Below are 11986 nucleotides of genomic sequence, written 5' to 3'. Positions count from 1 at the left end.
TGACCCGCCCGGCCCAAACGGTATCCGGAGCGTCCCTCCGGCGAGCAGGCCCCCAGGGCCTGGCCGCTTTAAATCTCGTGCTGGGTGGAGCCTTGAGCGCGGTGGGCGGGGCCTGGAGGGGCCGCCCGGTTTGATGCGAGGTGGGCGTGGCCTGACGCTGCGGGGGCGGGGCCTAAGAGCGCGGTGGGTGGAGCCTCGAGCGCGCCGGGCGGTGCGACTGAGGGCCGTGCGCCGAGGCCCCTTTAAGGCGCGGCCGGGGCGGGCCCCGCGGCGCGGCCCCTTTAAGGCTTGGCCTACGTGGCAGCCGCTGGAGCCGCCGACGAGCAGCGAGGCCGGCCGCCGGGCACTTCCTGTGGAGGCCGCAACGGGCGCGGGCGCCGACGGGCCGAACGCCGAGCGAGCGAGCGAGCGAGCGAGTGAGCCGAGCCTCCCGCCGCCGCCATGGGCCAGAACGACCTGATGGGCACGGCCGAGGACTTCGCCGACCAGGTGCGGCCTGCGGCCCGGCGGCCTCCCCTGCCGGCCCCCTCCCGCGGGCCCTCTCCCGGGCCCCGCCGCCCCCCAGCCTCCGCCCGGACCCCGAGCCCCGCGGGGCCGCCCCGAGGCCCGGGCCGCGCCCGCAGCCCTCCCGACCCCACCGCCGGGGTCGCGCCCCCTCCCCCAACCGCGGCCTCCCTCCCTGGCGCGTTGCCCGGCCCGGCCCGGGACCCCCACCCCGGCCTCCGGCCCAGCCTGCCCCTCGCCGCCGCCTCCCCACGGCCGGGTGTGTGCTCGGGCCCCGCTTCGGCCCCCAGCTCGGGCGACCCGTCCCCCCAGCCGGCCCGGGCCTTCCTGGAAGGAGAGGGGTGTGAGCGGCTGCCTCCCCGCCCCCCGAGAAGGCGGCCCGAGTGCTGGGGGCCTGGGGAGCGGCCTCCGACCCCGCTGCTGGGGGGGCTCCCGCACGCTTTTCCTTCCTCGGGGCGCGCTCAGGAGGCGGCTGGGAGCTGGGATCTTGGACAGGGGTTGGTCAGACTGGAGGCCGGGGGTCCTCCCGGAGGAAAGGGGGCGCCCTGGTATGCACCCCACCTCCAGAACGCACAGCCCTTTCCCTTTCTCTTTCCCAGACGCGTGGCCTCCGTGGGGTCCCTTTGACCCCGCGTTCCCCCCCTGGACTCTGCCCCGGGGCCGAATGGAAGGAGCGGCTATCTGCGCACCTGGGAGGAGGGGCGGGCGCCCTTCCTGGCCGCTTCCTCCCGGGAGGGCACAGGTGGCCCCTGAGCACCGGGAAGCCTGGCTCGGGCCGAGGACACCCGACTGGACCACAGACTGGGGTGCCGGCGGGGAGAGGACAGCGCCCCCCACTTGGTCGATTTGCTTGGCAGAAGGCGGGAGGGGATCGGGCGCCGGGGGCCCGCGGCTCATAAAGTGCCCGTTACCGGGCGATTGGCAGATCGGGCGGCCCCGCTGCCGGCCTTGCCCCGGCTCACTTGCCGTGTGTGCTGGCCTTGCGGGGTTCAGAGTGGTGAGGCTAAGGCTGCACCTGCCTGGGGTGCATCGAACCATCGTGCTGGGGGTCCCGGGGGTCCTGGGGTCCCGGAGGCTCGAGCGTGTGATTTCAAAACAAAACAAAGCAAGCCAGTGTTTTGGGATCAGTGACCGGGTTTCCGTGTCCCCCAGGGGTGGTAATCTCTCCACTGTGGCCTCCTAATTGGGGTCGCACATTTTCCTGTGACCCAGTCATTTAAAACCAATTTGGGGGGTGGAGTCTCAACCTGGAGAAGTAGTTTTTCCTAAGGTGGTGGTTTGTGGGCACAGACACGTCTTAAAAACGGGGCCCCTCGCAAACGGTGCTGGCGAGCGAGAGCTGCGGGGACCGCGGAGGCCTTTTTGTCCGTTTTCACTGACATCACTTGAGTGACCCGTTTTACCAGCCGCGGGGACGGAGCGCACAACACTGGCTCTTCAGCCGGAAAACCCTGGTTTTGCAAGTGAATTTCACAACCAGATCTAGATAAAATGTCTCGGGCGCGCCGCTGCCAGTCCCCATCGGTGAGCTCTCCTCCACCACCTCCTTCCCTGCATCCTGTTTGTTTCTAACGAAGCGGGATCTGGGACCCAGGAAGGGCCCGGAGGGGCCCGGGTCAGGTCAGGTCAGGTCGGCCTGCGAGTTCCTGTGGGAAGGAAGGCGAGGCCTGCGACCTCGCGGCTGTTGCCACATACAGCTGCTTCCAGGCCCCGTCCCTCCTGGCACAGCGCAGGGAAGAGGCCCGCTGCCTAAACCCGGCGGGCCAGGGCCCTGTCCCTGCTGTCCGTTTACCAGGGCTGGGCCGCTGGGCCGCAGTGGCCATGGCAGGGGTGTCGCCGGCCGCTGCCTCCGCCCTCCACGCAGGAGGGCAGAGGGCCCGTGCTCTTCAGAACCAAAGTCAGGAGCCTCCTGCCACAGGCAGGCGGGGCGCAGCGGACGTGGGCGGAGAGCAGGGTGCAGAGCAAAGTCGCGGCTTCCGATGCACAGATCTGGCCAAGCTGGGGTTTAACATTTGCCCGCGTAGTAAAGCAACGCTGCCAATAAGGGCGGCATCCAGGCTTGGCAGTGAAAGCGATCGATCCTGCAGGGAACAGGGAGACAATGAAGCCACCGACCAGACAGTGCGACACCCCTGCTTCCTTCCACCTTGTCCTCAGAAAACAGCGCCAACACGCAGTGACAGCATGTGACCGGAGGCCGGGGCTGCTGAGAGTGGGACCCCAAAAGGCCCGTGTGCCCCTGGCAATACCAACCCTTTAACTGCACCAGCGTGGGGCCAGGTCCTCCGTGCACGTCGCCGTGTCACCTCCGGGCCGTGTGAGGTTGGCCGTGGCGTCTCCATCTTCCGCGTGGAGACGGAGGTCGCTGTGCTTGTGTGGCACACGGTGGCTGGAGGTTGAGTCTGAAGGTTGAGTCCGTGTCTTGCTCCCAGGTCTGGGCTCCTTGCAGCTCAGCAGCGCGGTGACCTTCCCTGCGGGTCTGCAGAGGCGAGCACGGCACGCCGTCTGGGTAGTTTCCGCTGGCAGGCTCCTCCCGAGCTGTCCCCTGGCATCGGGCTCCCTGCCCTGGGCAGCAGGGACAGTGTCCTGCTCGCAGGGGCCAGGCCGGGGAAGTGCTGAGTGAGCTCTGCGGCTGGGGCTGGGCACCGGGAGCCTCGTGAGCTCAGCACTCCAGATTCCGTCCTGCGCCCCGGGCCTCGCGGCCAGTGCAGAACGCCACGCGAGCGCCCGGACCCGTGAAAGGAGTGGCAGCGCTCGGAGCTCTGCCTGCTGGCTCATCCCCGCAGCCTTATTCTCCAGCGGGCCTGGCATTCCTACCTGTCCTCCGCCCGAGAGCCCGTTCTGGGAGCTGTCACCCAGGAGCCCTGGGCCTCTGGTCAGGCACTGGGTAGCGAGCGTGGCCTTACAGGACCCTGATCCGGGCACAGCCGGTGTCAGGCTCTGGATTAACCGCTCGGGGTGCCATGGGTGTGGGTTCTGAGCATTTTCCTCCTGCCCGGGCTTCGTGCCCTGGGCCACCAGGAGTGGGGGGAGGTGCCCTGCTCGCCTGTCTTCGGAGACTAAGGGAGCCACCGAGCCTCTTAGGGAGCGTGGGTGGGGACATGGGGAGACTGGCTGCTCCCCAGGTCAGGCAGGCTCTTGGTCACACCTGGATGTTGAGTAGAAAGCCAGCCCATCTGCAGCTTAGGGCCAGTGACAGCTTCCTGTCCCTCCAGGTGTAGCAGGAAGCCACGGGCAGCACTCGGGGGGACTAGGCTGGCTGGGAGTTTGGGGTCACGGTGGGCAGGCACGTGTGGGTCACTGAACTCCCGCACCTGCCTGGCTCAGCCGAGGAAAGTCTCCGCCGCTGGCTCGTTTCAGGGTGTGTAGGTGAGAGCTGGTAAAACGGGCGGTTGTGAGTCTGAGACCCTGTAGCTGGCTGCCCCCCGCCCCCCGCAGGCTCTCCCCGCTGTCTGCCTCCAGCAGCGTCCTGACGCCTTCCGAGAGCAGCCCCTGCCCTCAGGCCCGACAGCGGCGGACGGAGCACGGGCAGGTGGCAGCTCGGCCTCGGTGCTGCCCGATGCCTGTGCACGCTCTGCTCTGCTCTCCCGGGGACACTCTCCGGCCCGGCATGGTGTGGGCTCGGCCAAGTCTGAACCCTGCTGACCAAACACATGCAGGAGATAGGATCAGAATGGGTCTGGTCTCCGTTAGGAAGCGGGTCTTCCTTCGTGTCCGAGCAGGCGTCACCAAGGGCGGCCGGTGTAAGGGGCTCGGGGTTGGCCGGGCCCGGAAGGCAGGGAGGTCGCCTTCCCCGGCAGCTTGCCTTGGGTAGCCAGGTGGCAGCCTGGCCCAGGGGCGAATAGCTGGGGGTGCGCTTTCCCAGCGTGAGCAGACGGCCGTCTGAACCCCACGTCTGCGCGGCGGGAGGCGTGATTACCTGTCTGGAGGAAGGCTCTCTGCTCTGTAATCCTCTGGACCCAGACACTCAATTTAGGAGTGCAGACTCCCCACGGAGACTCTGAACTGCCTCCGCCGCCTCGGGCTGCCGTGCCCGCCAGTGTGACGGGCTCAGACCACAGCCCAGTTGGGAGGCACTGCCCATGTTGGTCCCTGTGCTGCCTTTTGGGGTCACTTCCCAGCCTGGGGGTCCCACCAGGCTCTAGTCCCTGAGCCAGCCCCGCCTCGCCGCCGGGCTCCCCGGCTTCGCATCCAGGTGAGGCCGTGCTGTTGTCAGGGCTTCCCACCCGAGCCCGGGAGGTCTGTCTCCTCAGGGCGGGGTGGCGGCCCCGTTGCTGGGCATTTCAAAAGTGTGTGGGCCAGGAGGCGGAAATGGGGGGGCGTATGGCGTCAGCGGGCCCCGAGCCCCCTGGTCTGATGCGGTGTGTGTGTTTACACCAAGTGTACCTCCACCCTGTGTGTGTTCTCTGCGAGGAGCACTTGGCCCTCTTCTTGGACAAGCTCTCTCCTGCTCATTCACGTCGGAGCGAACCTTAGCAACCTTCACTCCAGCTGCCCTCCCTTTAGACGGTGACACAGACCCCCCCCCCCCCCCCCCCCCCAGGTAACTCGGTTTGTCCTGGTCACAGTGCACCAGCTGGTGGTAGTGGAGCCAGGAGGATGTCCCATGCCTGTAGGCTGTCTGTCCATCCTGTGACCTCTGCCACCACCTCGGTGGGTGAAAGGCTGAGCAAACGTGTGGAATTGACCGCTTGGGGCTCGAGCTCAGCAGGTGGGAAGAGAAGGGACACCTGCCTTGTGATCGCTGGCCCCCTCCCGGCACCCCCTGCCCCCCCCCCCCCCCCAGCAGGCTTCTCTGTGCTCAGCAGCCGAAGCTGATGAACCAGACTGAACCTCCAGAGGCCGTTAACTGCGATGGACAGCTTGAGCACTTCCTAGCGCTATTAAGCAACTTTCCAGAATGCCGAAAATGAAGAAGTGCTCACGTGGACACCTTCATTAATTCCCACAACAGCGTTAATGAGCCCTCAGGGGCTGTGGCTTAATCTGACTGACCCGTGAGGGGCCGGGCTCATGGTGCCCTTTAGACTCTGGCTTGCTGACACATCACTCCTGTGGGTGGGCCCCGATCTTTCCCCGGTTCCTGCTGTGTTATCGGTGCCCTGGCACTTCTGCCCCTTCTATCTCAGCCTCGCGCGGTCGGCAAGAAAGTGCACGGGAACACCTGGTGACGGTTGTACCTCGGTTGCCACGTGTGCTGGTCTCCCGGTCAGCTGTCATAAATGGCATGTCAGCCATTATCAATGGCATGGCGCCCTAGCCGGCGTGGCTGTGGATAGAGCGTCGGCCTGTGGACTAAAGGGTCCCCGGTTCCATCCTGGTCGAGGGCACATGCCTGCTGTTGGCGGGCTCGATCCCCAGCAGGGGGCGTGCAGGAGGCAGCCGATCAATGGTTCTGTTTCATCATTGATGTTCCATCTCTCCCTCTCCCTTCCTCTCTGAAATCAATATATATATACATATATATTTTAAACAAATTTTAATAAGTAAATGGCATGGCTAGCATGGAGCAGGGGGAAGTTACAAATGTGTCTCTCTCTTTGACATTGGCCAGTGGTTTTACACAATTGAGTCTCATTGCGGTTGGAACAGCTGTCCATCCCATTTGTTAGCGTGTTTTTAATTTGCTTTGGCCTAGTTACCTGCAGGCTCAGGTTTCTTCACAACTGTGCGCACACACCTGCCCAGGCCCGACCTTGAGTCCTGGGAGGGTCAGGGCTGGGAGGGGCACTGTGGTCCTAACTGCACATCGCGGGCCAGAGCCTGGCCTTCCCTCCACTGCTGCGGAGAGGCCGGGCGGGTGTGAGTCCGTGAGCTTACGGCTGGCGCACCACGAGGCCCTCCCGCCCGGACCCTGGCTGGCACCTAAGCGGACTCTCGTCTCAAGAGCACGCTCAGCTCGCTTCTGTCTGGGAGGCCCAGGGCGCAGCCCTGACCAGCAGGCTGGGTGGAGTGGGCGCCGTCCTGGGGCCCTAACTTGCTGATGCCCTTGCCTGAGATCAGCGGCCGTGTCTCGGGGCCGTTCTTGTGGGATAGCCGTCGTTGCCATGCACGTGTCTGCTGAGATGACAGGTCCTGGAAGAGTGTCACTGTCACCTGACGGGGTCTAGGCTGCCGGGAACTCGTGCGGGTTCTCGCGCACCCACACGCCTGCTGGGAGCAGGTGCCGAGTCCCACGCGTGGCGCCAAGAAGCGCCTGGCTGGGGCCGCGGGCTCTGCCGCAGACCCTCACCGCGATGTCTGTGGCCCGCAGTTCCTCCGGGTCACGAAGCAGTACCTCCCGCACGTGGCGCGCCTCTGCCTGATCAGCACCTTCCTGGAGGACGGCGTGCGCATGTGGTTCCAGTGGGGCGAGCAGCGGGACTACATCGACAGCACCTGGGGCTGCGGCTACCTGGTGGCCTCCTCCTTCGTGCTCCTCAACCTGCTCGGGCAGCTCAGTGAGTGGCCCCGCCCGGGGACGGGGGGCTTGCTGAAGGAAGGGGCGGCCCTGTGTCGGCGTTCCCAGAGCAGATGCGGGCGGGCTGGGGCGGGGAGGAGAAGGGAGAGACGAGGCCTAGCGCAGCTCACGTCGGCCACAGGCCTGGCTTCTGGTGGCAGCCGCGGCCCTGGACACGCAGGCAGCTGACCGCGGGGGGTGGGGGGGGTTGCCTGCCCTTCCCCCTCCCACACCTTGATTTTGCCTGTGGCGGGTAGTTGGGCTGCGGCTGCACCTGAGGCCAGTGAGGCAGCCGGCCACTGTGGCGGGGTCCCCTCACTCGGAGCCCCTGACCCTCGCCTTCTCCTTCCAGCTGGCTGCATCCTGGTGTTGAGTAGGAACTTCGTGCAGTACGCCTGCTTTGGGCTCTTCGGAATCATAGCGCTGCAGGTAAACGGCGGGGGGTGGGAGGGACATGAATGGGGGGGCGGGGGGGGCGCCTTGCCTTTCTTGCTGTGGTTGGAGCAGAGCCTCTGGAAAGGCCTTTCGAGGAGTCTCCCTGGAACTCCCTTCCGAGAAGGGGCTCTGTTTCCCTCGAGGCGGACGCAGGAGGAGCGGGAGGCCCTCGGCTGGCGGCTGTGCCGAGTGGGGCCGGGCTCTGGGTGCCCACTTGGCCCCGTTCCTGGGTTTGCTCTGACAAGGGCGGAAGCTGCCAGGCGCGCCGCCGCCGGGCCCCATGCTTGTCCTTTCCTTCGTAAAGAAGACTGCCCGGCTACTCGGGTGCAGGCTTTCACACACCTGTTCTCTGGGTCCGCCCTGTCCTCCGGGGCACACCAGGGGCGCAGCTCTGGTGAAACAGGCCGGGCCCCCAGCAGCCTGGGGCACTGAGCCGAGCTTGCCCTCGGAGCTGTCCTGGGAGTCGTGCAGCGGTTTGGTGACCTCAGATTTAAAAACCTGCCTGATGCTCTCCCTGCGGTGGAAAAGCAGGTGCGTGAAAACGCTGACACTCACCTCTTCTCTGCCCTCTGTCCCCGCAGACGATCGCCTACAGCATTTTATGGGACTTGAAGTTTTTGATGAGGTACGTGCGTCTGGTTGGAGGGGTCACCCTCCTTCCTCCCCCCTCACCTCGGTGCTGTAACTGTCCATTGCGTCAGCTTCTTGGGGTCCAGACTGTGCTTCTTAGACTGTGGTGGATGTTGGCAGAGCCTTCACCCCACCCAGGGCCTCAGGACACGTGAGCACCAAGTTGCCTCTCCTGACCCGGATTTCACGGGGGAGAGGGGGGCCCAGTGGAACCGCTGCTCACAGAGCCAGCTGCTCAGCAGTGCAGGTTCCAGGCGTGCTCAGGCGCCGGCTGCTGTCTAGCGCACAGACACGTGTGCGTCTTCAGGCCTCGTCCCGCCTGGTCTGCGGAGAGGGGGCAGGGCCGAGTCTCCCGGCTGGTCTGGCGGCCCTCGGGCTGGCCTGAGCCCCGCGTGGCGCCTCTCCCTCAGGAACCTGGCCCTGGGAGGCGGCTTGCTGCTGCTCCTGGCGGAGTCCCGCTCGGAAGGGAAGAGCATGTTCGCGGGCGTCCCCACCATGCGCGAGAGCTCCCCCAAGCAGTACATGCAGCTGGGAGGCCGCGTCCTGCTGGTGCTGATGTTCATGACCCTCCTCCACTTCGACGCCAGCTTCTTCTCCGTGAGTCCTGCTCGCCCCGCCCCCGCCCCGCCCCTGCCCTGGTGTGGACGGAGCAGAGCCCAGGGCCCGAAGGCGAGGCTTTGGATCCTATTGAAGAACGAGCTGTCAGGTTCTTGTGTGCCCAGAGCCTGCCCCCCAAGTGAGGTCCAGCACCGTGGGCCTGGCTGGAGGGCCTGGTGCCGGCCTCACAGGCTCGCTGTTTCCTCTCCCCCCTCCCCTTTACCTCATGGCCTTCGTGTGCCGGGCGTGGGGCGTGCAGAGCTGAAGAAGGTTCTGTCTTGTCCCCCGGGAGTTGACAGAGCAGGTCTTTGTAACCGAGCGTGCGCCCTGCCTGGCGAGGTGCCCAGGAACGCCCGGCCATCCCGGTGTGGAAGCCCCAGGCTCCCACTTGAGCGGCTTGGGAGACCTCGGCCTGCGCTGAGCGCTGCTCCATCTGCCCCAGCCCCGTTCTCACCCCACCATCTCAGCCCCACCTGTCACTCACCCCACCATCTCAGCCCCACCTGTCACTCACCCCGTCACAGCCCCACCTGTCACCATCCCACCGTCTCAGCCCCACCTGTCACTCACCCCACCATCTCAGCCCCACCTGTCACTCACCCCGTCACAGCCCCACCTGTCACCATCCCACCATCTCAGCCCCACCTGTCACTCACTCTGTCACAGCCCCACCTGTCACCATCCCACCGTCGCAGCCCCACCTGTCACTCACCCCACCATCTCAGCCCCACCTGTCACCATCCCACCGTCTCAGCCCCACCTGTCACCATCCCACCGTCTCAGCCCCACCTGTCACTCACCCCACCATCTCAGCCCCACTTGTCACTATCCCACCATCACAGCCCCACCTGTCACTCACCCCACCGTCACAGCCCCACCTGTCACCACCCCACCGTTTCAGCCCTGGCCATGAGCGGCCTCCACACGCCCCAGTCCCTTCGCCCCGGCACCTGGCCGCCCCTTCTTCCTCACATTTGAGTCTCGCTCTCCCCTCCGCAGATCCTCCAGAACATCGTGGGCACAGCGCTGATGATTCTGGTGGCCATTGGCTTTAAGACCAAGCTGGCCGCCTTGACTCTGGTCGTCTGGCTGTTCGCCATCAACGTGTATTTCAACGCCTTCTGGACCATCCCCGTCTACAAGCCCATGCACGACTTCCTCAAGTACGACTTCTTCCAGACCATGTCGGTGATCGGAGGCTTGCTGCTGGTGGTGGCTCTGGGCCCCGGGGGCGTCTCCATGGACGAGAAGAAGAAAGAGTGGTAACAGACCTTCCCTGCCTGGCTAGGCCCGTGGCCGGCGAGGACTGGTTCGGGGTCGATCGACAAACGGCCGGCATTCACGTCCTCTCCCCCCGCTGCCCGGGTGACGCACAGATGTGAGAACTCTGCAGCCCTGGGAGCGATGGCTGAGTGCTCTGCCCGCCACCTGCCGCCCGGCCGGCCAGCGGCCACCAGCTCCTCCCTCCCCACAGCCAGGCCTGGGCCGCGCGGCGGGAGCAGCCGGGTGGGGTGCGGCCTCTGTCCTGGGTTTGTTCCTGTGGGTGGTGGGGCCTTCAAGCTGTACCCTGAGCAGATACATCTGTGTATCATTCAAAGCAGTCTCCCTCTTATTTTTTTTTAAAGTTTACGTTTTTAGCTGAAACTAAATGATTTTGGGTGGCCCAGCACATCAGCCACTGGCCGCTCGCTGCCTCGCAGTGTCACACTGTGAGGACAGGGAAGTACTTAGAGGAGCCACCCCACAGCGCGAGGCAGTATTAGGGGGCCCTGTTCACGGAAACGTCCTTGCTTAATCAATCAGGACGCCGGCCCAATGGTGCAGCTCATATGGGTCACCTCCCGGAGCTTCCGTGGCCCGGGTGGGGTGGATGTTAGAAGCCCTGCGGAACGCCGCCCAGAGCCCAGGGACCCTCGCGCCCACCCGCACGCGCCCACCCACACGTCCGCAGGTTGGCCCGCCGCTCCCGTGGCCTGCCGGGAGGAGCAGCCACGCCAGCTCGCAGACCAGTTACCTCACAATCAGCCTTCCGCAGCCTCGCGGCCTGGGCGCGCCCTGGAGGCTGCCTGGTCTCCCTGGCTGAGGGATGATCCCGGGGGCGGCCGCGGCTCCGGCTCCGGCTCCGGCTCCGGCTCCCGAGGCTGCTGCTTGCTCAGACGTCTGTTTGCTATGCTGCACACGGCCCCAATTACTTCTTACTGATTTGTGATGCCTTACCGATCGATCTGACTCCTGTATTTAAAGTTTTCTAACGTTGCCTTACACTGTGTTTCTCTTCTTGGGGGGTGAGCGCTTCCTGCTGTCCTCCGCCAGGCCCCATCCAGTGACAGCGCCGGGGGAGTTGGGACACATCTGTGCCTCCCGCTGTCCTCCCCCCAGATCCTTGGGGGACAGACCGACGTGGCCAGGCCCACCGAGAGCCTGGCCTTGGGGCTTAGCTCGCTGGTCTTCAGCGAGGTGTGGGGCCTGAGGGCCGGCCCAGGTCACCTTCCAGACCAGAGCCAGGTGAGGGGGCCTCTGTGCCCGAGGCTTTGCGGGGAGGGGGCTGCCTTTTGCCCCTCAGGGCTCTTAGCACCGCATCTGGCTCTCTAGCCTGGACCCCTGACCAAGGGGAATGATGGCGACCATTTCACCGCCACCCGGGCCCCAGCCACACAGAGGCTCGTCCTGGTGGCAGACAAAGCCGGCCGGAGGGCACGTCTGTTCCTGGTCACTCGGACGCTCACTACACACTCTGACTCAACCTGGGCCGCGTGGTCTCTTGGTCCACACCCCCTCCCCCCTTAACACATCCTGGCAGCCCCCACCCCTTGAGTGACAGCCCCGGAGTGGCACCTCAGCCAAGCCGCATCTCGTAGGGCTCCTCCCTGACTCTGCTGAGACCTGTGTCGACCGCCCAGGTCGCTGTGATGCGGCGGCCACTCCCGCCCCCCTCCCCGCCCAGAGCTGGCCAGCGCCTGGGCCCCGGTAGGAGGAGCGGAAAATAATCTACCAATTGGTTTTGGCAAAACAATTTGACAATTTTTTGCTTTATGTGGGAAATGGTATCGAACTCATTTTATGCTGTATTTTATATCTTAGTTGTGTTGGAAAACGTTTTGATTTTGGAAACATGGAAATAAACAATGGCATTTGTTGTACGCAGTGTGACCCTCGGGTGCCGTCCAGGGGGGTGGGCCGAGCCAGGCTCCCAGCTGCCACATGAGGCCCACTCACTCAGCCGTGTCCACGCGACTCTCCCCTCAGGGTCCCCACGGGACGGACCCAGCCCTGCTCCTGGGGCAGCCAGAGGAGTGGATGGAGAAACCCCAGGACCCCCCACCCGCTGGGAGGGCACGGGGGCAGCTGGGCCGCGAGGGGTGGAAACCCCAAGGACTCGCG

At 65.3% G+C, this 11986-nt stretch overlaps 1 protein-coding gene across 1 annotated transcript; it reads left to right on the top strand.

The window, feature by feature from the left end:
• The first annotated feature begins 229 nt into the window (after positions 1-229).
• SURF4 (surfeit 4) lies at positions 230-11745 on the top strand. The gene is made up of 6 exons (XM_054727007.1): positions 230-489; positions 6758-6944; positions 7296-7372; positions 7960-8003; positions 8419-8605; positions 9605-11745. The coding sequence occupies exons 1-6, from the start codon at positions 442-444 to the stop codon at positions 9869-9871; spliced, it is 810 nt and encodes a 269-aa protein (XP_054582982.1). The 5' UTR covers positions 230-441; the 3' UTR covers positions 9872-11745.
• Positions 11746-11986: the final 241 nt, after the last annotated feature.

Source organism: Eptesicus fuscus, chromosome 15 (genome assembly GCF_027574615.1).
Source record: "Eptesicus fuscus isolate TK198812 chromosome 15, DD_ASM_mEF_20220401, whole genome shotgun sequence".
NCBI classification, from domain to species: domain Eukaryota; kingdom Metazoa; phylum Chordata; class Mammalia; order Chiroptera; family Vespertilionidae; genus Eptesicus; species Eptesicus fuscus.
Note: the sequence above shows the minus strand (reverse complement) of the source record. Positions and strands in the feature narration are given on the sequence as shown.

Coding starts and splice junctions, on each gene's coding strand:
- SURF4 (XM_054727007.1), top strand. CDS start 442: ATGGGCCAGAACGACCTGATGGGCACGGCCGAGGACTTCGCCGACCAG. Junction 6,945..7,295: donor CAACCTGCTCGGGCAGCTCA/GTGAGTGGCCCC, acceptor TTCTCCTTCCAG/CTGGCTGCATCCTGGTGTTG. Junction 8,004..8,418: donor GACTTGAAGTTTTTGATGAG/GTACGTGCGTCT, acceptor CCTCTCCCTCAG/GAACCTGGCCCTGGGAGGCG.